The 26,812-nt window shown below is 42.3% G+C and overlaps 1 protein-coding gene across 4 annotated transcripts in view; it reads right to left on the bottom strand.

The window, feature by feature from the left end:
• Positions 1-26,812, bottom strand: part of LOC115148639 (RNA-binding protein Nova-1-like) — a 76,422-nt gene that overhangs the window by 10,709 nt on the left and 38,901 nt on the right. For 3 of the 4 annotated variants that reach the window (XM_029690716.1, XM_029690713.1, XM_029690714.1), the window contains one exon: positions 12,204-12,347. In XM_029690716.1, the coding sequence (XP_029546576.1) occupies positions 12,204-12,347 (144 nt within the window). Of the gene's footprint in view, positions 1-12,203; positions 12,348-15,349; positions 15,777-26,812 lie in introns of those variants that run through there. The other variant, XM_029690715.1, reaches the window with a different exon arrangement.

The raw sequence follows: 26,812 nt of genomic DNA, 5'->3' as shown, positions 1-26,812 counted from the left end.
ACAAGGGTTTTGCCACCAAGTACTAAGTCATGTTTTGCAGATGGGTCAAATACTTATTTCCCTCATTAAAATGCAAATCATTTTATAACATATTTTTGACATGCGTTTTTCTGGATTTTTTGTTGTTATTCTGTCTCTCACTGTTCAAATAAACCTACCATTAAAATTATAGACTGATAATTTCTTTGTCAGTGGGAAAACGTACAAAGTCAGCAGGGGATCAAATACTTTTTTCCCTCACTGTAGGTTAGTGCATATGTCCCAGTACATCACTGGGGCTTAAGCTTCATGCCATCCAGTACCTATATATTAAACATTTTTATTTAACCTTTATTTAACCAGTAAGGGCTCATTGAGATTTGAAATCTCTTTTTCAACAGCGTCCTGGCCAAGATAGGCAGCACCAAGTCATTACACAATTACAGACAGACAACATGAAAAACTACAAGTAATCTAGTAAAAAAACAGAGAATTCACAAGAGTATAACAAAATCCTAAAACAGCAAATTAAAAACATTGACAGGTCAGGGAATCAGCCTCAAAATCCTGCATCAATGATTTAAAAACACCAATCGGTTCTTCCAGTTTAAAAGTATTTTGTAAGGCGTTCCAAGCCGATGGCGCAGAGTACATAAAAGCCTTTTTACCAAATTCAGTTCGGACATTTGGAACAGTTAGCAGGATAAAGTCCTGCGAACAAAGAGAGTACTCACCACATTTCTGAACAATATAAAATGCCTTTTTTTTATTAGTTGTTGAATATGCAATTTAAAAGAGAGGCCATCATCAATTCAAATTCCAAGATATTTATATGAGGTTACAGTGTCAATCTCATTGCCCTGACAGGTAGTAATAGGTGAAAGGTTCAGAGGTCTATTTCTTGCTTTAGAAAACACCATTAATTTAGTTTTGTCAATATTGAGGATAAGCTTCAATTGACACAAGGTATGTTGAACAATATAAAAAGCAGTTAGCAAGTTCTGGAAAGCTTTTGTGAGAGACGAGGCACAATAATAAATAACAGTATCATCAACATAAAAGTGAAGTTGCGCATTTTGCACATTTTGTCTAAATTATTTATATAAATAGTGAATAAGAGGGGAATGGAAACACCATTACAGACAGACAATTTAACAGACATGAGTCCATCAAATTGAGTGCACTGAGTTATATCAGACAGATAGTTAGCAAACAATGCAACTGAATGCTCTGAAAGACCTAAGCTCGACAATCTCTGACTCAGTATAGCATGATCAACTGTATCAAAAGCCTTAGAGAAGTCAAGGACTTGAGTGATATCATTTAAAACCTTAATGGCTGCTGTAATTGTGTTATGCTTCTTCCTGAAGCCAGATTGGTACGTTGATAAAATAGAGTTAGTATATAAAAAGGTTTCAAGTATTTTCGCCAGGGGTGACAGCTTTTAGATTGGCCTATAATTATTTAAAAGAGTTGGATCTCTCTCTTTTATTAAAAGTGGTAGGACAAATGCTGATTTCCAGATCTTTGGAATTTCATTACATTCCAGGGTTAGATTGAACAGATATGTAAGTGGTTCAGCTATGAAATCAGTTGCCAGTTTTAAAAAGCAGGGATCAAGAAAATCAGGACCTGCAGGCTTTCTCTGATCTAAGGATTTCAGGGCTTTATGTACCTCCTGCACTGAGAATGGCAAAAAACTAAAAGTTGGACCAGCTCTCACTGGTTCATCCACACAGGATTGTACAGAGACAGAGGATACTGAATCAAACAGCCTACCAGATGATACAAAGTGCTCATTGAAACAATTCAGCATTTCAGTTGCATATTCAACCACAGAGTCCTTCAATACACATGACAGTAATTCATTAACATTACCAGACATAGACTTAATAGCCTTCCAAAACTTTCTAGGGTCATTCTTGTTATCAGTGATAACAGACGTAAAATATTCAAACTTGGCCTTCCTGAGAAGAAAAGAACACGTGTTTCGTAGCTGCCTAAAAAGAAGCCAATCAGCGTCAGAACATGATTTCCTTGCTTTAGCCCAAGCTAGATTATGTTTGTGAATAATACAAGACAGCTCAGAAGAAAACCCTGGATTATCCCGCCCTTTAACCCTGAACCTGTGAAATAGGGCATGTTTGTTTACTATTTGGATAAAAAAAACATCCTGAAAGAATTTCCAGGCAGTTTACACATCAGGAATAAGCTCAATCTTGCTCTAGTCAAAATAAAACAAATCATGAAAGAAAGCCTGCTCATTAAAACTCTTTAAATGTCTTACGAATAAAGCGTGGGTTTGTTTTAGGAACCTTAGTATTTCTAACAGCAACAACAGCACAATGGTCACTTAAATCATTACAGAAAACACCAACCACGGAATATTTGTGGAACATTTGTCAATATCAAATCAATCAGGGTAGATTTCTCTGGACATTTGAGATGTGGGTGAGTTATTCAACTGGGTACAGTAAGATTCATAGAATTACAATACATTTTATAATCATCAGACACCGACTTTAACCAACACCAGTTGAGATCACCAATCAAGATAATTTCACTGTAAAGAAGTTTAGACATAAGGTGCATCAGAGAAGAAAGTGCATCACCGAGAGCAGAGGGGGGTCTATAACAGCCAATCACAGTTATAGAGAGCAGAGGGGGGTCTATAACAGCCAATCACAGTTATAGAAAGACCCTTTGAAACCTCAAGATTCAAAGCAAGAAATTCCAACTGTTTACAAATAGATTCAGACTTTGCCACACTAACAAGGAATTTAGTCTTTACATATATAGCCACACCCCCACCTTTCTTAACTTGATCAGTGCGATACACACTGTAACCATTTATACAAATATCCTTATCAAGAACAGACTTGCTGAGCCAGGTTTCAGAAAACACAATTACATCAGCATCAGTTGATTTAGCCCAAATCCTTACCCCATCCATTTTTGACAACATGCAAACATTTAAATAAAAAATACCAAAACCAGATCTAGATTTAAAATCAGAGGGGGTTTGGAGACATTGCATATCATGGCCTGGTTTAGGTTGCACGTTACCTGATATCTACAAAATTAGAATAACTAGGCACCTCTGTTTAATAACCTTCCACGGCTTCTCTTTTTTAATAGACGTACTGCAAGCAAATTCTACAAGTGAGTTTCCAGACGATACAAAACAGTCATTTAAAACCATTAGACTTTGGTAGTGACACAAGTTTGTACTGTTCACATCATGCCACAAATGCATCGGCACTTGGACGAGTAGACCGAGTGAAAAAGAGCGAGTTCCTGCAGACAAAATGTCTAATGGACGGGAGAGCACATTGTCAGATGTACTCACCCAGCGGCAATGTTCGTTTTCTTCAGAGTTCAGTAAAGTCAGTGCACAAAGCAATACCACGAAAATTGACATTTTCTCTGAGAGGTGTAAGAAATAGAGGCCAAGGAAAGGTAAGGGGAGAGAGGGACTGTGTGTATGTATGAGTCTGTATGTGATTGTGTGAGTAGATTGGGTGTGGGGGTTGATTGAGAGAACGGGTTGGGGATTGTTGAGCTGCCTCTGATAGCCAGCTTGGACGAGACACTCCGCAGAGGGAAAGCTGAGGATAGAACCCAGGCCAGCCAGAGAGAGTTACTTTGGTAAACTTCAAGTGAAGAAGTGCAAATAGCTAAAACATTTTTTATCAGAGTTGAGGGAGACCTGTGATCTTTGCACCAGCAAAACAAAATAGTTTGCACTACACAACAAGGAAATTGTATATTTGCTCCACCATAAATGAATAGGTTATTAGTAGGTTAAAAACTACTAGTCACAGACAAACGACTTGACATGCTGCCATCTTGGATTGACCTATATATTGTCATCTACGAATGTTTGAACATCTTGGCCATGTACTGTTATAATCTCCACCTGGCACAGCCAGAAGAGGACTGGCCACCCCTCAGAGCCTGGTTCCTCTCGAGGTTTCATCCTAGGTTCTGGCCTTTCTAGGGAGTTTTTCCTTGCCACCGTGCTTCTATATCTGCATTGCTTGCTGTTTGGGTGTTCTCTGTTAGCGACGAGAGTCATCCTAACCTTCTAACTCAGGGGAGTTTTCTCCTACCAGGAAGACCGGCTGGTTGAGACCGGCCTGTTACTTTTGCGGGTTGACACCGCTCCACTCTAGCCAGTCCGGGCCATTTGTGTTCCTTTCCTTTTAATGTGAGTTCATCTCCCCTTACAGAATTGGGTGACACACATCTGCCCTTAGAAGAACTTGTCAACATTCAGGAAATGTCCGTCAAAGTTATCAAAACACACAGCCCACACAGTCTGGTGACGGCACAGGATCTCACTCAAACTCGATCCAACTCCGGCTGGCTGCTACTGTTCCCATCTTAGTCCGAAGTAAAGACATTCAACCATATTGTCTTTCAGTAGTTATGCTGTGTGGGCTTTTACAGAGTATAGTCCCTATGGGGCTACTACTGTAGGTTGCATCATGGGTTTACGTACACTTGTGCCTGTGCCTCAAAGTGCTGTCATACATTGACTGAGACTGGTTACGAACCGCAATGGTTTCTTTCCAAGTAATTTGGGTTGGATTGAGGTTCTCTGGGATCTTGGTTTACTTGACAGCGTTATTAGGAGCAGTTATAATATAGGTTCTGATATGTGTGTAATAAGAATTTGAGTAACAGTATGTTTAATCTTAGAGGGAGGTCTGGCACACAGGGCAGCAGTTCCAAAGGCAGAATGAATTAGGACCTTGAATCTGGAGTCCAGTGGCTTCAGTAAAAGCCTGCAATTTTTTAACTGCAGAGGGCAATAAAGCAGTAACAACTATCTGCGTTTCACTCTGAATACTAAAAGGCTGTCTTCAAAGCATTTCAATGAGGTTACTTAACTATGTAACATGCTTTTTGATCGAACTACCTCACTCAAAATGGACTGACATGGTGTTGTTTTTCAGGGTGAGGTCAGTCTTTCTGTTTTTCGGCTAATCAAAAACATCAGCACCATATTCCTATGACATCATAACTATTTCATCTGTTTGTGAAGCACAGTGTGTAACTTTATATGCTAGCTGAGCTGACGGCCTGCTGCACAAAGCAGGGAGCCTGGATTGTTGGTTCTTTGCGCCCTTACCAAGGACTCTCAGCTTAATTTGCAGCTGCTGTGAAATTTGTATGTTTGTGTGTGTGTGTGTGCATGCGTGTCTGCACATTTGTGCGTATGTACATTAATGCGTGCACGTGTGTACAGTATGAGTGAACAGTATGTTGTTCAAATACTGGGGTATGGGTAATTCTGTCCGTTATGGTTTAAGTAAGGATGCAATTGAATGACAAAAAGGGGTCTGGGGCTGTTCGTTACGAGGCAAACATGCAAACAAAACTCTGTAGAGACGGCACAATGCCATCTAATCTGGATAAAACTTCTAAACTATTAAGAACAAATGCTATGAGAAAAACAGGCTCAGGAGGGAGAGAGAGAGGGGAAGAGGAAAATTGGCGTAGTGAGAGAGCAGTTTGAGTACAGCTGGGGCTCGGTCACTTCCAAGGAGAGAGAGATTGAAACAGGCTATTTCTGGGCCTGCCCCCCTTACACACAATCATGCATCATTCACACCCTTCACTATCTCCAGTCATCTATGTCAGGCCACCACAGCAGGGCCCAGTCGTACAGTTCCCATTCCCATCAAGGTCTTCCCCCATTCATGGTTTCATGTCTTACAGTGCATTCAGAAAGTATTCAGACCCCATGACATTTTCCAAATGTTGTTATGTTACATCCTTATTCTAAAATGGATTAACCCCCCCCCCCCCCGCATCAATCTACACACAATACCCCATAATGACAAAGCAAAAACATACTTTTTTTTGCAAATGTATGTTTATATATATATATATATAAACATACAACTGATCACACTTACATAAGTATTCAGACCCTTTACTCGGTACTTTGTTGAAGCACCTTTGGCAGTGATTAGAGCCTCGGGTTTTCTTGGGTATGAAGCTACAAACTTGGCACACCTGTATTTGGGGAGTTTCGCCCATTCTTCTCTGGAGATTCTCTCAAGCTCTGTCAGGTTGGATGGAGGGCATTGCTGCACAGCTATTTTCAGGTCTCTCCAATGATGTTCGATCGGGTTCAAGTCCAGGCTCTGGCTGGGCCATTCAAGGACATTCAGAATCCACTCCTGCGTTGTCTTGGCTGTATGCTTAGGGTCATTGTCCTATTGGAAGGTGAACCTTCGCCCAAGTCTGAGGTCCTGAGTGCTCTGGAGCAGGCTTTCATTAATGATCTCTCTGTACTTTCCCTCGATCCTGACATTTTTTGGTACCCTTCCCCAGATCTGTGCCTCGACACCATCCTGTCCCGGAGCTCTAATGACAATTCCTTCGACCTCATGGCTTGGTTTTTGCTCTGACATGCACTGTCAACTGTGGGACCTTATATAGACAAGTGTGTGAACCTTTCCAAATCATGTCCAATCAATTGAATTGACCACAGGTGGACTCTCAAGGATGTTCAATGGAAACATGATGCACCGGAGATCAATTTCAAGTCTCATAGCAAAGGGTCTGAATACCTATGTAAATAAGGTATTTCTGTTTTTATTTATAATAAATTTGCAAAGATTTCTAAAAACCTGTTTTTCGCTTTGTCATTATGGGGTATTGTGGGTAGACTGATAAGGGAAAAAAATATTTAATCAATTTTAGAATAAGGCTGTAACGTAACAAAATCTGGAAAAAGTCAAGGTGTCTGAATACTTTCCAAAAGCACTGTACACTGGTGGATGGGAGACTGGAGGTAGGTGGAGTTGTTCTAACCAGGGCTATCACTATTTAGCAGATTGCTATGTGGAATGTCTGTCTGTCTGTATCCTTGTTGTGCTGTAGGTAGGGTAAGCCAAGGCACCTGCAATGTTACAGATTAAGGGGTGATCTGTGCATATTGGTATGAACATGACATGTCAACATAGGCCTCTCATAGCTCAGCACAGAATGGAGATAGACCAACTGTCAAGTCTCTTCACTGACATTTTCAACCTCTCCCTGACGGAGTCTGTAATACCTACATGTTTCAAGCAGACCACCACAGTCCCTGTGCCCAAGGCAGCGAAGGTAACCTGCCTTAATGATTACCGCCCCGTAGCACTCACGTCAGTAGCCATGAAGTGCTTTGAAAGGCTAGTCATGGCTCACATCAACAGCATCCTCCCAGACACCCTAGACCCACTCCAATTCGCATACCGCCCCAACAGATCCACAGATGACGCAATCTCAATTGCACTCCACACTACCCTTTCCCACCTGGACAAAAGGAACACCTATGTAAGAATGCTGTTCATTGAACGCTGAGCTGTAGTCAACACCATAGTGCCCACGAAGCTCATCACTAAGCTAAGGACTCTGGGACTAAACACCTCCCTCTGCAACTGGATCCTGGACTTCCTGACGGGCCACCCCCAGGTGGTAAGAGTAGGCAACAACATGTCTGCCTCGCAGATCCTCAACACGGGCCCCTCAGGGGTGTGTCCCCTCCTGTACTCCCTGTTCACCCACGACTGCGTGGCCAAACCTGACTCCAACACCATCATTAAGTTTGCTGACGACACAACAGTGGTAGGCCTGATCACCGACAACGATGAGACGGCCTATAGGGAGGAGGTCAGAGAACTGGCAGTGTGCTGCCAGGACAACAACCTCTCCCTCAATGTGAGAAAGACAAAGGAGCTGATCGTGGACTACAGGAAAAAGCAGGCCGAACTGGCCCCCATTAACATCGACGGTGCTGTAGTGGAGCAGGTCGAGTTTCAAGTTCCTTGGTGTCCACATCACAAACAAACTATCATGGTCCAAACATACCAAGACAGTTGTGAAGAGGGCACGACAAAACCTTTTCCCCTTCAGGAGAGTGAAAAGATTTGGCATGGGTCCTCAGATGCTCAAAAGGTTCTACAGCTGCACCATCGAGAGCATCATGACCGGTTGCATCACTGCCTGGTATGGCAACTGCTCAGCATCTGACCGCAAGGTGCTACAGAGGGTAGTGCGTACGGCCCAGTACATCACTGGGGCCAAGCTTCCTGCCATCCAGGACCTATATAATAGGTGGTGTCAGAGGAAAGCCCATAAAATTGTCAGAGACTCCAGTCACCCAAGTTATAGACTGTTCTCCCTGCTACCGCACGGAAAGCGGTACTGGAGAGCCAAGTCTAGGACCAAAAGGCTCCTCAACAGCTTCTACCCCCAAGCCATAAGACTGCTGAACAATTAATAAAATCGCCACTAGACTATTTACATTGCCCCCCCCCCCCCTTTTGTACACTGCTGCTACTCGCTGTTTAATATCTATGCACAGTCACTTCACCCCTACCTACATGTACAAATTACCTCAACTAACCTGTACCCCCGCACACTGACTCAGTACCGGTACCCCCTGTATATAGCCTCGGTATTGTTATTCTTATTGTGTTACTTTTTATTATTATTTTTAACTTTAGTCTATTTGGTAAATAGTTTCTTAACTCTTCTTGAACTGCACTGTTGGTTAAGAGCTTGTAAGTGAGTAAGGTCTACACTTGTATTCGGTGAATGTGACAAATAAAGTTTGATTTGATTTGGAAAGTCAATGCTATGGTATAGGCTACCTGTTTGTCTTTAAAAACAAGTTTGATAAAATATTGCAGCAGAATTTACAACATGTTTGCACTAAGTTCAGTGGGGAATAAATCACGAAAGGTATAACGAAAATTAAGGTTACAGACTTGCGGTGAGGAACAGGGTAGTCAAAATAAAATGTCATTGATTAGCTTTGTTTCTTGTCTTTTCCTCAGTAAAAATAACGGGTGCAAACTTTGAACAGGTGCAAATGCCTCGTATATTTGGTCATATAAGTGTACATTGAATACACGCAGACATTCTGGAAGAGTTCCAGCCCATTGTGTGAGATGGTGTAGTAATTAAATTGTACTTTGGGGACCCTAGCAGTACCCAATGAAATCGCTGCCAGCACCCTCTCCCTGAACTCCTCACAACACAATGAGGGTGGGGAGGGGCAGAGCAGGTGGTGCCCTATCAACACATCCACCACCCAGCGAGAGGAAGGGGATACAAATGCACAACTGCTTCAAAGTGTGTTTTCTATGTACACTAAGTAGTAGTGTTGCAAGTCTCGTATAGCAAGAGAGCACAATGCCTGTTGCACTTACTCATTACTAGCTCTAGCCTGTCCTGAGGAACCACTACTCTCACTGCGAGTCTGGGCTGCATCATCACTTATGCTGCACAGAAGTTAACACACTTGAATAATGCAACATGGCATGTTGCAATTTTGAGTCTAGCAACGCGCACGCCCCGCACAGCTGAGGATCTGTCTTTCAGCCATCTATTTCCTGTGTTTGAGGGGCGCTAAATCCGCTTGTTACTTAAATCTCGCTGGATTGATTGCTTTAATTTTACTCCTGCGACTCTTTCATACTTTTGCTTGTGTCTGTCAATTTTTTCCCCATGAACGCTACGACCGCTGAAATGCTTGTAATGACCTGTCAACGCTTCATCAGAGACTGAACTCACCGTCTCGACACATCACAAGAAAGAGAACGAAAAATTACTTTATTTTGATGGCTGTTCATTTTTGTGTAATTGAAAAAAAGTAATAATCTAACACATTTGAAATGTTTATAAATTAGATGTGCCGAAATGAAAGCAACTTTAGAAAATGAGCTCTCGGATTACAGTGATATTACGTATCATCGATCTCGCAAACATTGTGAAGTATGTTCATGTGACTGCAGTTAGGGTAGACTGAGAAAGTGCTTGGTGGTTGCAGTCCTGTTCCTCCCTTTGCGTTAATGTATTCATATATGCAACAACAAAAAACTGGATTATAAAAATTCCAAAAGTTTGGAGTATCATAATTCATTGTTCAAATGTGCATTTATTAGAATTGTTTTTAAAACCTTTTAACAATTTCGATGACCGTTGCTATTGAATAATTTCTGTTCACAAAAGAAAGCTTACAGCAGAAGCTAACATCAGTTGACTACCCTAGTACCTTGTCTGTAATCATATGCAAACCATAATGCAAAATGCTGCTGATTGTCACCCAAAAACTTTATTCATTCACTTCATCTCCCCTACCTCACATATCTCCCGAAATCATATTTGCTCAAACCTATAATTTAGTGTGTGTGTGACGTCATGGGTTTTAAAGAGACAGCACGCACTTTTACAAAAGAAGAGATTGCTTCTTCTATGCAAATAATAAAATAAGCCCCAAATGGAAGGTAAACATCGTTTTTCATCTGTAGCCTAATGAATTCAGCCAAAGCAAGCTCAATAACTCATTGCATGCACACACTCCTATTGAATATGTATTCACCTGTATTGTAAATAGGCCTAGGCTACATCTTGATTCACCCAGTTTATCAATAGACTAGAGATTGACCATTCAAATAAATTGCATGCTTGTATAATTGTTTTCTTAATGCATCCATTTAAACATCTACAATTTCAAATGTAATGATATTGAACTCAAAAGAACTGTCTGGATCGAGTGCCATTCTGTGACTGGCTAATTCGCCTTCTTTTTTCCCTTGGTATCGTTTTGCTATAGTTTTGGTATCGAGCATTGTGATGCTGAACCTGGTATCGATATCAAAGTCAAAATTCTGATATCGTGACAACACTACAAAGTAGTGCTGCTGCATTGTATGCAAAAGTAAGCCATTACTAGAGTTAATTTTCAGCGTGTCATGGTGACGATCGATGAATCCAGTTTTTCAGTGCAGTAGTGGGAACAGGAGATACCCTAAAAAGGAAATATTATTGTACTTCTATTCTTTGCCAAGGTTCAATAATTATTGGTAACACTTTATACATGGATAGTCAATCTGTAGATGCTCTAGAGACTATCGATAACATTTCATTTAACTATCTACTAACACTAACCTTATCCTAACCCTAAACTTAACCCTAACCCTAGCCCGTATTCTAAACCTAACCCTAACCTTAGCAAGCAGTTGCTTATCAACAGATAGTTTGTTGAGAGTATGACAATCTGTAGAGCATCTACAGATGAACTATCCAAATAAAGTGTGACCTAATATTTTGCCAAAGTTTAGTCCAAGCGCAGTATATCACAACTTCCACGTGTCAGAACATAGCCCATATTTTAGCCATATTGCCATTTTTGTTCAATCAGTTAGAGAGGTGAGCCAGCAACTGGAGTTTTGGCAGTTCTAATCCAGTGTCCGACAAGACAAAATCTGTCTGGAAGTGACCTGGCAACTGGAAGGTTGCTGGTGTCAATTCCTAGATGCCATTACCTGCTGTTGTGCCCTTGAGCAAGGCACATAACCCCCCACAACAACAGGTGCCCAGTGTGGCAGCCCCCTGCACCTCTCCAAAAACCTGTATGTGTGTCTTTCGGAGGGGTTGGGTTAAACGTGGAAGTCAAATTTGTGTGCAATTGGCTAATAAAGTAATCTTAATCTTAATCAACAGCGAACCACACGACACCTGTTATTTTCCAGAAGGTTGAAGCTTCCTCAGCCATGAAGGACAAACGCATACTCTTTACTGCGGCTCTCACATTTCCTGCTCCGAAGACAAGATGCTTCAGCACCAACCAGAGTGCAGTGACCTCCATCAGTGTGGGGTCATTGGGAAAACATGAGCATCTTTTTCCATGTTGACATGTTTTTAAGAACAAGGCCCTATTGGGCAACTACTGCTTTCAGTGTACCTTACATGTCCTCGACATTGGATAATGTGCTCTCTCCATCTTGGAGTAAAATGGCAGCCAGGCAGCTAAGCGGGGAATTGATTAAATGCAGTCTTTGCATTGTAGCAGAATGAAGAATGATGGTACTTCTGGGGACTACAGACTTTTCACAGAAATTGGATCAGCTCCCTGCTAAGAGCACAGCCAAATTGAAAGAGCAGTTGCTTGTATCTATAAATGCTATTCCTGAGTCAGAAGCAGCTGTAGCATCTGAATAGGTCTTTTGTCTGTGTAAAAATACTGTGCATTTGGAAGGCTGGATCAAACTCATTGGGCTCCCCAGATGGAATTCAAACTGCAGCGTAACCAACAAATAACGTCTTGTACTGAACTTGAATTGAGAGAGTCCGATGATTTTGGGGGCTCTTACTTGGGTGTGCGCCTTTATATTTGGATAATTTGATCAGGGACAAAGTGGGATCCAATTAATTACCTGGGTAGAAGTCTTTGGATTTGGACAGCTTGATGGTGGCGCCCGTCTCTTTCTGCAGCTGTACGATGGTCTGGCCGCCCTTGCCAATTATGGAGCCGGCCGCATAGCTGGGGATCAGCACCTTCAGGAAGTACTCACCCTCCTCTGGAAGGACATAGAGAGAGACGAACAGACAGGAGAGGGTCAGAGCTAGTAAAGAAGCTGTAGTTTACACACATATACACCATACTGCAAGTAACCCAGCCACCTCAGCTGATACATGCCTTTGGCTCCATTCACTCTGGCTCCATTCAATCATTCTCAATAGGAACATGTAAGCGTCAGATCAGATGCAAACAGTTGAATAGGTAGCTAGCCACATTTATTCTTGTGCGACTGACACTTTGGTAGGAAGGTATCTAGAGGTATTCTTTTATTTCGGAGTGTGATTCTTTTGTAGCCTCTAGTCCCATATTTCATCAGAGTTTGGTGACACGTTCTGTGTTCTGTCCCAGATATCCTGTGGAGTAAATGCTGACCTCCTTTCCAGTTTGCAGAGGTCTAATTTTAACTGTTTTCAAGGAGTTTTAGTATCCTTTATCAGAATCTTCTGACAAAATATCTAATTCATGGTTCAATCTAAGCCAACTCCTACAATGTAAAAAAATAAATAATTATAATCACTATCTGAGAGACAAAGGGGAGCATAAACATCATCGGAATGGTGAAAATTATAGGATGTATTAACATTACTCAGAATATTACTCCCACATGACTATGTCAAAACATATAAATCATATGCTTGCGGTGTTTGAAATCCAACCCATTGTGATCCAGAGTAATAACTGTTAGAGATGCTAGCATAAGGAAACGAAATCCCTCTGATTTGTTCAAATTGGATACTGCCAAAAAGACAGACTCAATCTCCTCCCGTTTAAAAGGGGGTTCAGTGGCTTACAACACTGTCTTGTATCAGTCAGTGATTGATATCATGTCAGCTCAAAGAATTCACCGATCAAACCTTCTGTTCTTCATCCTTTTAATCGAGAATGTTCCACTCCACATACTGGCTAATGAAGAAGATTTAATCATCACCCAGGTGAGCAGTGTGTGTCACTCCAAACAAATCCAGATTGGATAGCAATTGGGTAGAGCAATCAACCCAATGTTGGGATTGGACTCTGTGCCAATTACTGCGAATACCAACCCAAAGATGGTGGATTGGTCAGAGTTCCGGTCTGCTTAAGGGGTGGCTCTCCCATAGATACCAATGCAATAGCAGCTGGGTCTGGTCTGCTTAGTTCATTAACTGTAGATTAACCAGAAAAAAATTGCAACTGGGATGTCTCACTTCCTCTTCCGTCTCTGTACCAACCAACACCTGGTTGTGCTACTCCAGACATAAGTAATCAACATGGGAGACAGACATGTGATCAATATATGAACCTGTGAGAAAAATTACTACTCAATGTCACCCCAGAAATCAGTTAGATAATAATAGCCTAAATCATTCTTCAAACATCTGTGCTGGTATGGCCAAAAAAGTATCTAGTATGGTTTTCAGATATCAACTACTAGTTTTAACATTCCTTTTTCAATGAATGACTTCAATTTGGGACTTCTTCAATGCAAGGGTGACGTCACTCTGTCAAGAACGTACATTCAAAGAACTGTTTATATCAGTATACAAACGCTTTTTTTAATACAGACCAGCACAAAAAAAGATAATGACGATATCAAGTCGTTGTTGTTCGTTTTAATGGTGATTTTGGTTGACAACGCCAAGATGCGTGTTTGCCTGTGTCGTCGTTGTATAGCTTCATGCAGGGGGATAGATTTGCAGGCTCGTCCAGGGAAGATGGATGGATGGAGGTCTGCACACATCGATGTCACTGTTCTAAGACTGACCTTCTGTTTGCCTCATAAATGGGCTCATTAGATCCTGATCACAATGAATGTGGCACTGTGACATCTAGGGATTTCAGTCACTCTGCGTGTCAGCTCTCTACTGATTCTTTTAACATGCCACTCATGTTCCATTTGGATTTTGATAGGTCTCTCAATAAAGTCATGACACGTTGATATCTAAAATCCAAAGTCAATTCTGTTAACGCAGACTAAAAGTCCTTCCTTACTGGTCACACATTAGACTACTAGAACCAACATTTATATGAAAATTCACACCACCTTCACATGTCTAGTCCGTCAACACATTTATATTGTAAATCACACCGATAAATGATAGAGCCTTTCTGAGAACATCTATTAGTCCTTCAATCGGAAAGAAACCATTATGACAATCTGACACAAACCATACTCCTTTAGCTAAGGCCCTTTTTCTGCTTGGATTTCTGCTTTCTACTCCATTAATCTTCCCCTTTCAGAGAAAAAAGTTTTCCCTTCCAGGAAAAAAAAAAAGAATAGATGACCTTGATGAAAAAGTAAAAACCATGGCTTAGACACTGACATTGTCTTCATGGAAGTACAGACTTTTCTACTGTCAGTCAGAGGACACATGTTATTACAACTCTCCACACAGGATAAACTGAACAATAGGAATGGAAATGTCCTCTATTAGACCTGTGTTAGCAGGGGTGCACAAGTTCCCGTTTCTGTGTCTTAAAACCAGGGTGAACCCAGCAGGGGAGAGCATGCCACTGAGATTCACTCCATTGCCCTCACAGGCAGCGTTTGCAGTCATTAGTCAATAATTAATTTCGTCCTAGCGTCTGAAAAATCACACTAACAGGTTTCAATGGCGTCATGTAGTAGAGTAAACATGGCAATCTGTTGCTGCAATCCGTCAGGGGAATGGGAGCAGTATGGGGCAGGTTGGGAAGCTAAGCCAGTCAGGGCTGTTGAGTTCAAACCCCATGCATCCAATACTGGAGGGATGGCTTGAAGGAGAGACACGGACACTGAGCCAAACGTGTTTAGTGAAGTCACTCAAGGGGGGTGGGTCAGGAGGAAATGCCTTGTGACCACCCCCCACTCCCTCCAAATACCCACTCTGCATGTCAATGGACCAACCTGGCGCTGACAGGCAGCAAGAACGATGGAACAAAATGGTCAATAATGAGCAGAATAGATTTTACGTAGTCAAGTATAAAGAGTTGAGTGTGATAAATGAATTCAACAAGTCATGACAAAAACAGTTTGGCTCTTACCCATTCTGAGATCTGCTGGTAAAATCCTCTGTCAGATCGCCATCAATACCGGGGTACAATCTTGTAAGGGTACCTTAACGTTAGGCTAGTCATAGGTGCAATGGTGGCGTTGAGGAATGCGGCCAGTCAACCTTTTTCACAGAGGTCTAATACATCAGTGGGTGCAAAAAAAAGATTTCACCGCAACATCCAAGCCATGCCTGCAGCTGGCCAGAGCCTCAATTGTATGAGAAAATGCTAATGCAGGCTCTCAGTATTTTCAGTGAAAGACGCCACGCATTGTTCAAGCCTGCACCGGTTTGAAGGGGGGGGGGTCTTCCCTGCCGCATCACCCTTTTCACTGGTCTCATCCATATTCATCGAGTGGCCTGTCCGTCTGCAGCAGCGTGGCGACTGACACCTGCCCTGGCCAATCGGCAGTCTCCTCCCTAGCACGTCATTCCCCAACCACCCCCCACAATGCCTGTCCCCCCCCAAAAAGATTTTCTTCCACACTCCGCCTCTTTTGACGCAGCACTATAAAGCATAGCGACCCATTCACTTTCTTTTTCCGTGAAAAATGACAAACTGGTTTGTGCGTTTCATTGGAGAGAACGTGGGGTGACCTTGAGCGATAGCTGAAAAGGTGTGTGGATGTGGTGAGTGGAGGAGGAGAGGACTGATCTGATAGTGTGTGCTGTACACCCCATCTCATCCACCCCTCTTCCCTCAGACGGCCATGTTTGAATGGGAGGGGGGCCCTCATCAACCACTGCAAATGGCAGTGCCGCAGAATGGTGGAGGGGGGAAGGGGTGGGGGGCAACGAAGCCAATCACTACGTCTATAAATCTTGTAGACTATAGAGCGAGGTATCCTACGTGTGTGTGTGTGTGTGTGTGTGTGTGAGACTTTGTGTATCTATGTGAGAGAGAGTCTGTGTGTGTGAGGGGAGGGGGTTGGCTCCGCTCAATAGTAATTTCCAGGGAACCTCTAGAAACACTAGTACCATTTGCATAATCTCTTTGTTCCTTTTCTAGATTAATTTCCAATGTATTTAAATCACAGAGCAAACTGAAGTAATAACTGAGGCACATAAGCATCTGGGCAAACGTCTTACTGTAAATTCTACCGATGAACCGTTCATTGTGTCACCCGGACTCACTGGTGTACATAAGCATTGTCTCTCTGTAGGCTCCCTCCTCTCTTCCTCTGCCACCTGGCAAATTCATAGTCCGCTCACGTCACATCTCTCTGCAAGGGCACCTGTGTCCTTCTCACAAAAAATACCACCAGCTCACATTCCTGTGCCAACCTTTCCATTAGCAACATTACCATATCATACATAATCCTTCAACTACACAGGCTTAGGAAAGGCACCCGAGCCAGTAAAAGGGGCTCGGGACATGGGAAATTACAGGCTAAATTAGCATGAGCGATGAATGAAAGAGGAGGGGGGTGTTGCTGATAAAAGAGGCAATAGGCTACCTCTTCCTTGAGTTGGGCAGTAATTCGCCAGCAATCCTAAATGCACAATAGGCACACGGCAGTAAAAAAACCAGCAGCGCCTTACTCCTTTGTTATGGTAACTGCCAGTCATGTTAATGATGAACAGGAATGATGTAATCAATATCAGACACAATTTGTAATGTAATGACCACGATGGCTGAGAATCATCAAGCAATGTCACCAGAAAAATACTTATTACATATGTATTATATACAGTGACCTCAGAAAGTATTCACACCCCTTCACTTTTTCCAAATTTTGTTGTTGTAACCCGAATTTAAAATGGATTAAATTCAGATTTTGTGTCACTGGCTACACACAATACCCCATAACGTCAAGGTGGAATTATGTTTTTAGAGATTTGTACAAATTAATAATAAAATGAAAAGCTGAAATGTCTTGAGTTAATAAGTATTCAACCTTGGGCGGCAGGTAGCCTAGTGGTTAGAGTGTTGGGCCAGTAACCGAAAGGTTGCTAGATCGAATCCCTGAGCTGACAAGGTTAAAATCTGTTGTTCTGCCCCTGTCATTGTAAATAAGAATTTGTTCTTAACTGACTTGCCTAGTTAAATAAAAACCCATGTGTTATGGCAAGCCAAATAAGTTCAGGAGTACAAATGTGTTGCATGGATTCACTCTGTGTACAATAATATATATATAATTGTAAGGTCCCTCAGTCAAGCAGGGAATTTCAAACACAGATTCAACCAGGGAGGTTTTCCAATGCCTCAGAAAGAAGGGCACCTACTGGTAGATGGGTAAAAACATTTTTTTAAAGCAGACATTGAATATCCCTTTGAGCTTGGTGTAATTAATAATTACACTTTGGATGGTGTATCAATACACCCAGTCACTACAAAGATACAGGCATCCTTAAATGTGGAAGATACAGTTCAGTTGAATGCATTCAGTTGTACAACTGACTAGGTATCCCCCTTTCCTTCCCCTTCCTAACTCAGTTGCCGGAGAGTAACGAAACAACTCAGGGATTTCACCATGAGACCAATGGTGACTTTAAAACAGTTACAAAGTTTAATGGCTGTGAAAGGAGGAAACTGAGGATGGATCAACAACATTGTAGTTACTCCACCATACTAACCTAAATAACAGAGTGAAAAGAAGAAAGCCTGTACAGAATACAAATATTCCTAAATTTGAATCCTGTTTGCAATAAGAGACAAAAGTAAAACTGCAAACAAATTGGCAAAGAAATTAACTATGTCCTGAATACAAATAGTTATTTGGGGCAAATCCAACACAACACATCACTGAGTACCACTCTTCATATTTTCAAGCATATTGGATATGGATGAAAAGAAACGAAAGGACATGGTTTGTGACACAACGTTCATCCTCTTAAGACAAGTTCCCTCCAAGCTATGGTGATCATCTACCTCTAGAAAATGATTACATTGCTGCATTAGAGAACATTATTTCTTCAAGATGAGTTAATCACATACTTTTTATTATGGGAGTGCAAGAGATGATTGACAACATTATATATTCCCTGCAGTCCGGGGATGGCACATGTTGAATAAATTTGTCCTACCAAATGAGGATTGGAACGGTCCCCCATCTGAACTGTCCAAAAGGTCATCATGGGGGACACCTTCCAGGGGATGATGGCTATCAATGATCCAGGTCAACAAGTAGTGTTTAATTTGATTTGCGAGGATTGGAACGGTCCCCCATTTGAACTGTCCAAATGGTCATCATGGGGGATACCATGATGACCATTTGCTGGCTATCAATGATCCAGGTCAACAAGTACCCCAGCTCATCTGTCTCTGGTCTTACCAGTCTAGATACGCTCCCTACGAGCAACAGCACTTGTCTTCTTTAAGTAGATTATTATGTTTTTCCTCAGGACCTTAGAAAGACAAAACAATATAGAAATGACATTAGTAATTATGTATGATATTGTTTGTGTTACATTTCTGTGACACAAATACATTTAAGAGCCACTGTGTTGTTACACATTTCATTCTGTACGGAGCAGACATGGAGAGAAGAGAGAACACGCACATCGAGAGGGATTAGAAAGCTGTTGCTTCGCGAGCCTGAAAATACATCATTTAAGTGATTGATGGTTGGTATTCAGTAGTCATAAAAGTATGCCTTATCTACATTAAATGCACTATGCATTATGTGGGTTTAATGCTGTAACACTGCATAAAAAAATTAATAAAAGTCCCATGATCGTAGTTACTGCCCATTACTGCTTATCACTTCATTTATTCACATTACTTTAATTTAATAAAATATTTGTTTTATTTTATTACTTTTACTTCATTCCAAGTCATTACCTCATCTCTACAGAGCTGCTGCCTATGCTGTCTGACAAAATCACTATTTTATTAGTTCTTCAAAGTAAATAAGGCATACTTTTATAACTACTGAATACCAACTATCAATCACTTAGATTATGTATTTTCAGGCTCGCGAAGCAACTGTTTCTAATCCATCTCGATGTGCATCTTCTCTCTATGTCTGTTCAATACAGACCGGACAAGTTTAAGCAAGCGCACAATCGATTATGGTCATTGTAGTTATTTACCCCATTTTCTGCACTAAACTATGTAGAATATTGGCCTGTTGGAAACTACAACTCCCTACTACATCGCACAGTTCAGGCTTGATCTAATTTACCTCTACTGAACCTGCACATTGAGCTCACAGAAAAAAAAATACAAAATGGAATTCAAATAATTGAACCAACGTCAGTCAATTAGTTGTTTAAAAACCAAAAAATAACCAACATTTCAGTTAATCGCTCAGCACTAGTAATTACAAACAAGCGTGAAAATGTGTTGCACCGAGTTGTGGCTGAACGACGACATTAAGAACATACAGTTGGCGGGTTATACACTCTATCAGCAGGATAGAACAGCAGCCTCTAGGTAAGACATGGTGCGGGGGCCTATGCATACATGTAAACAACAGCTGGTGCACGATATCTAAGGAAGTCTCGAGGTTTTGCTTGCCTGAAGTAGAGTATCTCATGATAAACTGTAGACCACACTATCGACTTAGAGAGTTTTCATCTGTATTTTTCGTAGCTGTCTACATAGCACCACAGACCGATGCTGGCACTAAAACCACACTCAATGAGCTGTATTCCGCCATAAGCAAACAGAAAAACACTCATCCAGAGGTGGCGCTCCTAGTGGCCGGGGACATTAATGCAGGGGAAACTTAAATCCATCTTACCAAATTTCTATCAGCATGTTAAATGTGCAACCAGAGGGAAATCAAATCTAGACCACCATTACTCCACACACAGAGACATGTATAAAGCTCTCCCTCGCCCTCCATTTGGCAAATCCGATAATAATTATATCCTTCTGATTCCTGCTTACAAGCAACAATTAAAGCAGGAAGCACCAATGACTCGGTCTATAAAAAGTGGTAAGATGAAGCAGATGCTAAACTACAGGACTGTTTTGCTATCACAGACTGGAATGTGTTCCGGGATTCTTCCGATGGCATTGAGGAGTACACCACATCAGTCACTGGCGTTATCAATAAGTGCATTGAGGACGTCATCCCCACAGTGACTGTACGTGCATACCCCAACCATAAGCCATGGATTACAGGCAACATTCGCACTGAGCTAAAGGGTAGAGCTGCTGCTTTCAAGGAGCAGGACTCTAACCTGGGAGCTTATAAGAAATCCCGCTATGCCCTCCGACGAACCATCAAACAGCCAAAGCTTCAATACAGGACTAAGATCGAATCGTACTACACTGGCTCCAATGCTCGTCGGATGTGGCAGGGCTTGAAAACTATTTACAGACTACAAAGGAAAGCATAGCCGAGAGCTGCCAAGTGACACGCGCCTACCAGACGAGCTAAATAACTATGCTCGCTTCGAGGCAAGTAACACTGAAACATGCATGAGAGCATCAGCTGTTCCGGACAACTGTGTGATCACGCTCTCCCCAGCCGATGTGAGCAAGACCTTTAACAGGTCAACATCCACAAGACCGCAGGCCCAGATGGATTACCAGGACGTGTACTCCGAGCATGCGCTGACCAACTGGCAAGTGTCTTCACTGACATTTTCAACCTCTCCCTGTCTGAGTCTGTAATACCAACATGTTTCAAACAGACCACCATAGTCCCTGTGCCCAAGAACACTAAGGTAACCTGCCTAAATGACTACCAACCCATAGCACTCACGTCTGTAGCAATGGCTCACATCAACACCATTATTCCAGAAACCCTAGACCCACTCCAATTTGCATACCGCACCAACAGATCCACAGATGATGCAATCTCTATTGCACTCCACACTGCCCTTTCCCACCTGAACAAAAGGAACATCTATGTGAGAATGCTATTCATTGACTACAGCTCAGCCTTCAACACCGTAGTGCACTCAAAGCTCATCACGAAGCTAAGGACCCTGGGACTAAACACCTCCCTCTGCAACTGGATGCTGGGCTTCCTGACGGGCCGCCCCCAGGTGGCAAAGGTAGGTAACAACACCTCCGCCACGCTGATCCTCAACACGGGGGCCCCCCAGGGGTACGTACTCAGTCCCCTCCTGTACCCTCCTGTTCACTCATGACTGCATGGCCAGGCACGACTCCAACACCATAATTAAGTTTGCTGATGACACAACAGTGGTAGGTCTGATCACAGACAACGATGAGACAGCCTATAGGGAGGAGGTCAGAGACCTGACCGTGTGGTGCCAGGACAACAACCTCTCCCTCAACGTGCTCAAGACAAAGGAGATGATTGTGGACTACAGGAAAAGGACGACCGAGCACGCCCCCATTCTCATCGACGGGGCTGTAGTGGAGCAGGTTGAGAGCTTCAATTTCCTTGGTGTCCACATCCCCAACAAACTAACATGGTCCAAGCACACCAAGACAGTCGTGAAGAGGGCACAATAAAACCTATTCCCCCTCAGGAGACTGAAAAGATTTGGCAAGGATCCTCAAAAGGTTTTACAGCTGCACCATCGAGAGCATCCTGACGGGTTGCATCACTGCCTGGTATGGCAACTGCTCGGCCTCCAATCGCAAGGCACTACAAAGGGTAGAGTACAGTACATCACCGGGGCTAAGCTTCCTGCCATCCAGGATCTTTCTTCAAGGCAGTGTCAGAGAAAGGCCCTAAAAATGTTGAAAGACTACAGCCCCCCTAGTCATAGACTGTTCTCTCTGCTACCGCATGGCAAGCGGTACCGGAGTGCCAAGTCTAGGTCAAAGAGTTTTCTAAACAGCTTCTACCCGCAAGCCATAGGAGTCCTGAACAGCTAATCCACGCTGCTGCTACTCTCTGTTTATTATTGATGCATAGTCGCTATAATAACTCTTTTTACATGTACATATTACCTCAATTACCTCGACACCGGTGCCCCAGCACATTGACTCTGTACCGGCACCCCCTGTATATAGCCCTGCAATTGTTATTTACTGCTGCTCTTTAATTATTTGTTATTCTTATCTCTTACTTTTTTTGGGGGGGGGGGGGTATTTTCGTAAAACTGCGTTGTTGGTTAAGGGCTTGTAAGTAAGAATTTCACTGTAAGGTCTACACCTGTTGTATTCAGCACATGTGACAAATACAATTTGATTTGAAATTTTATCTTTCACCGTTCTACCTACCAGAGATTTACCCTGATGTTGCAGATATCAAGAATGATGCTTACGGTGACCAAATATCATCAGAGGAATTTTCATTTTCATACTGAATGGATGGGGAATCCATTTAGACAACAGCTGAGAAGTGATGCAATACCATCGTTTTGTCCCTTCACAACAAAACGGAAGCTTGTCGATTATTGGTAACATAGCGTTATCTGGTCGAAGTAAATTAGATAGCAAAAGTTACAGTTCTGTATTGAACCCTGAAAACCATTAGCTAAACATATAGCTAGCTATCTTTTGGATATACACTTTTAATACATTTTGCCTATGCCATGGTAGGTCACCACTATACTGGTAGCTACCTTCAGCAGAGTAAACATGCTTGTCTGTTCGTTCTATCTTTGACTAATGTTAACAAATAATAGTAACTCAATCAGGTAGCAATCTATTTCACCCTTTTCTGGAAAACACTCCGTTCCTAAAAATAGAATTGTCAATATAGCTAACTCACTCTCTGTGTGTTGGTAGTAATGATGAATGTGTATAAATTGTCTATGGTTGGTTCGTTTATTCTCAGCTGTTATGGGGCACAAGATTTTGGGACAAAAATTTACAAGGGACACTGAAAAGGTATAAAATCAAGACTACAACAGTGTAACTCCCTCCAGTAACCACGAGCACAACCGTTCCTTGATTTTTACTGGCGGCTTTATTATGTAGTTTAGTCAGAATTATCACCTTCCATGAGAACTATAAAGTAAATGAAAATACAGTTTAAGCACACTCTTACACCTTGTCTTATGAGTGACTTATTAGCTTGGTATAACTCTGAAGTGCTTACATACATAAACAGTTTAGCCGGAGCTATAACAGTATCAGATTGAACACACGAATAAAGGAAGAAATACCTCATTGGCTGCTTATTACAGAAGGGAGGAAATCAAACTTCACACTTATTATTCCTGGCATGAATTCACGCTTCATCCTAACACACACATATCAACCTTTACGAACTACACCCGGTAACATGAAAACTTAGCTAACATCGCGCGGGAAAGCCTTCACCCCCAAAGATGTGTTGCTACGATAATGATCCCCGTTACAACAGTTATTAGCCACGTAGTTCCACCTGTCTTATTTCCTCCGCATAGCGAACACGTAAACAATTCAAACAAAAAACAACGACATAGATTTACAGATTAACTGTCAGTTACAAACAGTAATGACACAACCACCTCATTCTCTTTGCAGATTGTTGTGGTGTTTTGGTTATGCTTAGAGACAGTACATGTATTGTTGTGTATGAGAACAATTGAAAGGTACCATTTCTCCTCAATCTCCCATACACAACAATACATACTGTGTAAGAACTGCCCTCCTAAGACTTTTCACACCTTCTGCAGCCCCCCAGCCCATTCACTTTGTTGACTGATCTTTCTTCTCAAAAGCAGCTCCCAATGTCCCTCATTGTCCCTTAACAATACACTAGTCTGTCTCTAAACACTTAGCTCCCAATCAGTTGACACCTTTACCAACAAAGGCATGTTGCCCTACGTCCCTTCCACAAAAAGTATAACAACTCAACCATGTCTTTCCAAGGTCCAAACAGTTGGTGGTATCACATTTTAGGGAAGACCCAGATGCAGACAGTGTCGAAGTAACTAAAGTGTATTACTAGAACAGGTGGCCGGCAAACAACAGGTCAAGGGCAGGCAGAGGTCAGCAATCCAGATCAGAGTCCAAAAGGTACAGAACGGCAGGCAGTCTCAGGATCAGGGCAGGCAGAGATCAGTAATTCAGTGTGATGGGACATGGTACAGGACGGCGGGCAGGCTCAGGGCAGGTAGAATGGTCAAAACTAGAAAACAGGAACTAGAAACAGATAGGAGCAAGGTGCAAACCACTGATAGGCTTGACAAACAAAACAAACTGGCAACACAGAGAACACAGGTATAAATACACATGGGATAATGAGGGGAGATGGGAGACACCTGGTGGGGGGTGGAGACAAGCACAAAGATAGGTGAAACAGATCAGTGTGACAGGTGGTTAAGGTCTACAAACCCTACACCACTTCCGGCAGTCTTATCCAGCTGGCCGTACACCGCAGACGGGACAAGACCATTCACCACAAGCACTCATCTTCCACAGCCCACCATGCCAAACACCTTTGCCAGTGTGCCCAATAAAGGACTATAAAATAAATATGGATCTTTTCGATCAATCCTCGAAATTCGTCTGCCTTTATGGATTCACAGAATATATTTACACAATCTGTAGAGGGCTCTGTAGCAACAAACATATGTTAGACATTCAGATATATCTAAATATCAAATCAAATTGTATTTGTCACATGCTGTCATAAATGTTGCCGTGTTGAATTCAACAAATCGCAGGCGGAATGTGGATACTCATCTTTTTAATATTTTAGAGCAAAGTATACACAGAAAACAATAAACACAAACGACTCCAGACATGCTAACAGGCTACTTACAAAATCATAGCAGTGTTAACACAACCACCCACAAACCCAAGTGACAAACATACTCCTAAATATATGACTCCCAATCAGGAACAACGATAACCAGCTGTCCCTGATCGGGAGCCACACAGACCAACATAGAAACACAACACCCAGAACAAACATACACAGACATCTTCTGCCACGTCCTGACCAAAATACTACACAACTACACCCTCTGCTGGTCAGGACGTGACACATGCTACGAATACAACAGGTGTAGACCTTACAGTGAAATGCCCTTAACCAACAATGCTTTAAGAAGATTTTACAAAAAAAAGTGTTAAGTAAAAATAAATGAGCAAATATATTGAAAATGAAAGTAACAAATGGTTATACTGCAGCAGTAAAATAACAATATCGAGGCTATATACAGGGGGTACCGGTACAGAGTTAATGTGCGGGGGCACCGGTTAATCGACAAAATTGAGGTAATATGTACATGTAGGTAGAGTTAAAGTGACTATGCATAGATAATAAACAGAGAGTTGCAGCAGCGTAAAAGAGGGGTCTGGGTAGCCCTTTGATTAGCTGTAGAAGCTGTTAAGAAGCCTTTTGGACCAAGACTTCAGTACCGCTTGCTATGACTAGGGTGGATGGAGTCTTTGACAAAGGCCTTCCTCTGACACTGCCTGGTATAGAGGTCCTGCATGGCAGGAAGCTTGGCCCCAGTGATGTACTGGGCCGTACGCACTACCCTCTGTAGTGCCTTGCGGTCGGAGGCTGAGCAATTGCCATACCAGGCAGTGATGCAACGAGTCAGGATGCTCTCGATGGTGCAGCTGTAGAACCTTTTGAGGATCTGAGGACCCATGCCAAATCTTTTCAGTCTACTGAGGGGAATAGGCTTTCTCGTGCCCTCATCACAACTGTCTTAGTGTGTTTGGAGCATGATGATGTGAACACCAAGGAAATTGAAGCTCTCAACCTGCTCCACTACAGCCCCATCAATGAAAATGGGGGTGTGCTCGGTCCTCCTTTTCCTGTAGTCCACAATCATCTCCTTTGTCTTGATCACGTTGAGGGAGAGGTTGTTGTCCTGGCACCACACGGCCAGGTCTCTGACCTCCTCCCTATATGCTGTCTCATCGTTGTTGGTGATCAGGCCTAACACTGTTGTGTCATCAGCAAACTTGACGATGGTGTTGGAGTCGTGCCTGGCCGTGCAGTCATGAGTGAACAGGGAGTACAGGAGGGTACAGGAGGGTACTGGGGGCCCCCCGTGTTGAGGACAAGCGTTGCGGATGTGTTGTTACCTACCCTTACCACTTCGGGCGGCCCGTCTGGATGCCCAGGATCCAGTTGCAGAGGGAGGTGTTTAGTCCCAGGGTCCTTAGCTTAGCAATCGGTTTGTATTGCTAGTACTCTACGAATTGGGATTATGGTTGTCGTTTAGCTGGCTAGCTAACTAGCTAAATTACATATCTAAACCAAAGACCCCAAATTAAAGTGTGATGTTAGCTAGCTAATGTTAGCTGGCGTTAGATGGCTGGCTAGCTAGCTAACATTACATGTATGAACTGTGTGTAACATTAGTGATGTTTTCCGGGAATGTCATTTTGTATTGTTAGTTATCACCTAATGTTAGCTACAGTTGAAGTCGGAAGTTTACATACACCTTAGCCAAATACATTTGAACTCAGTCTTGTAATCCTAGTAAACATTCCCTGTCTTAGGTCAGTTAGGATCACCACATTATTTTAAGAATGTGAAATGTTAGAATAATAGTAGAGAGAATTACTAATTTCAACGTTTTTTTCTTTCATCACATTCCCAGTGGGTCAGAAGTTTACATACACTCAATTAGTATTTGGTAGCATTGCCTTTAAATTGTTTAACTTGGGTCAAACGTT

This window comes from Salmo trutta, chromosome 15 (assembly GCF_901001165.1).
Source record: "Salmo trutta chromosome 15, fSalTru1.1, whole genome shotgun sequence".
NCBI classification, from domain to species: domain Eukaryota; kingdom Metazoa; phylum Chordata; class Actinopteri; order Salmoniformes; family Salmonidae; genus Salmo; species Salmo trutta.
Note: the sequence above shows the minus strand (reverse complement) of the source record. Positions and strands in the feature narration are given on the sequence as shown.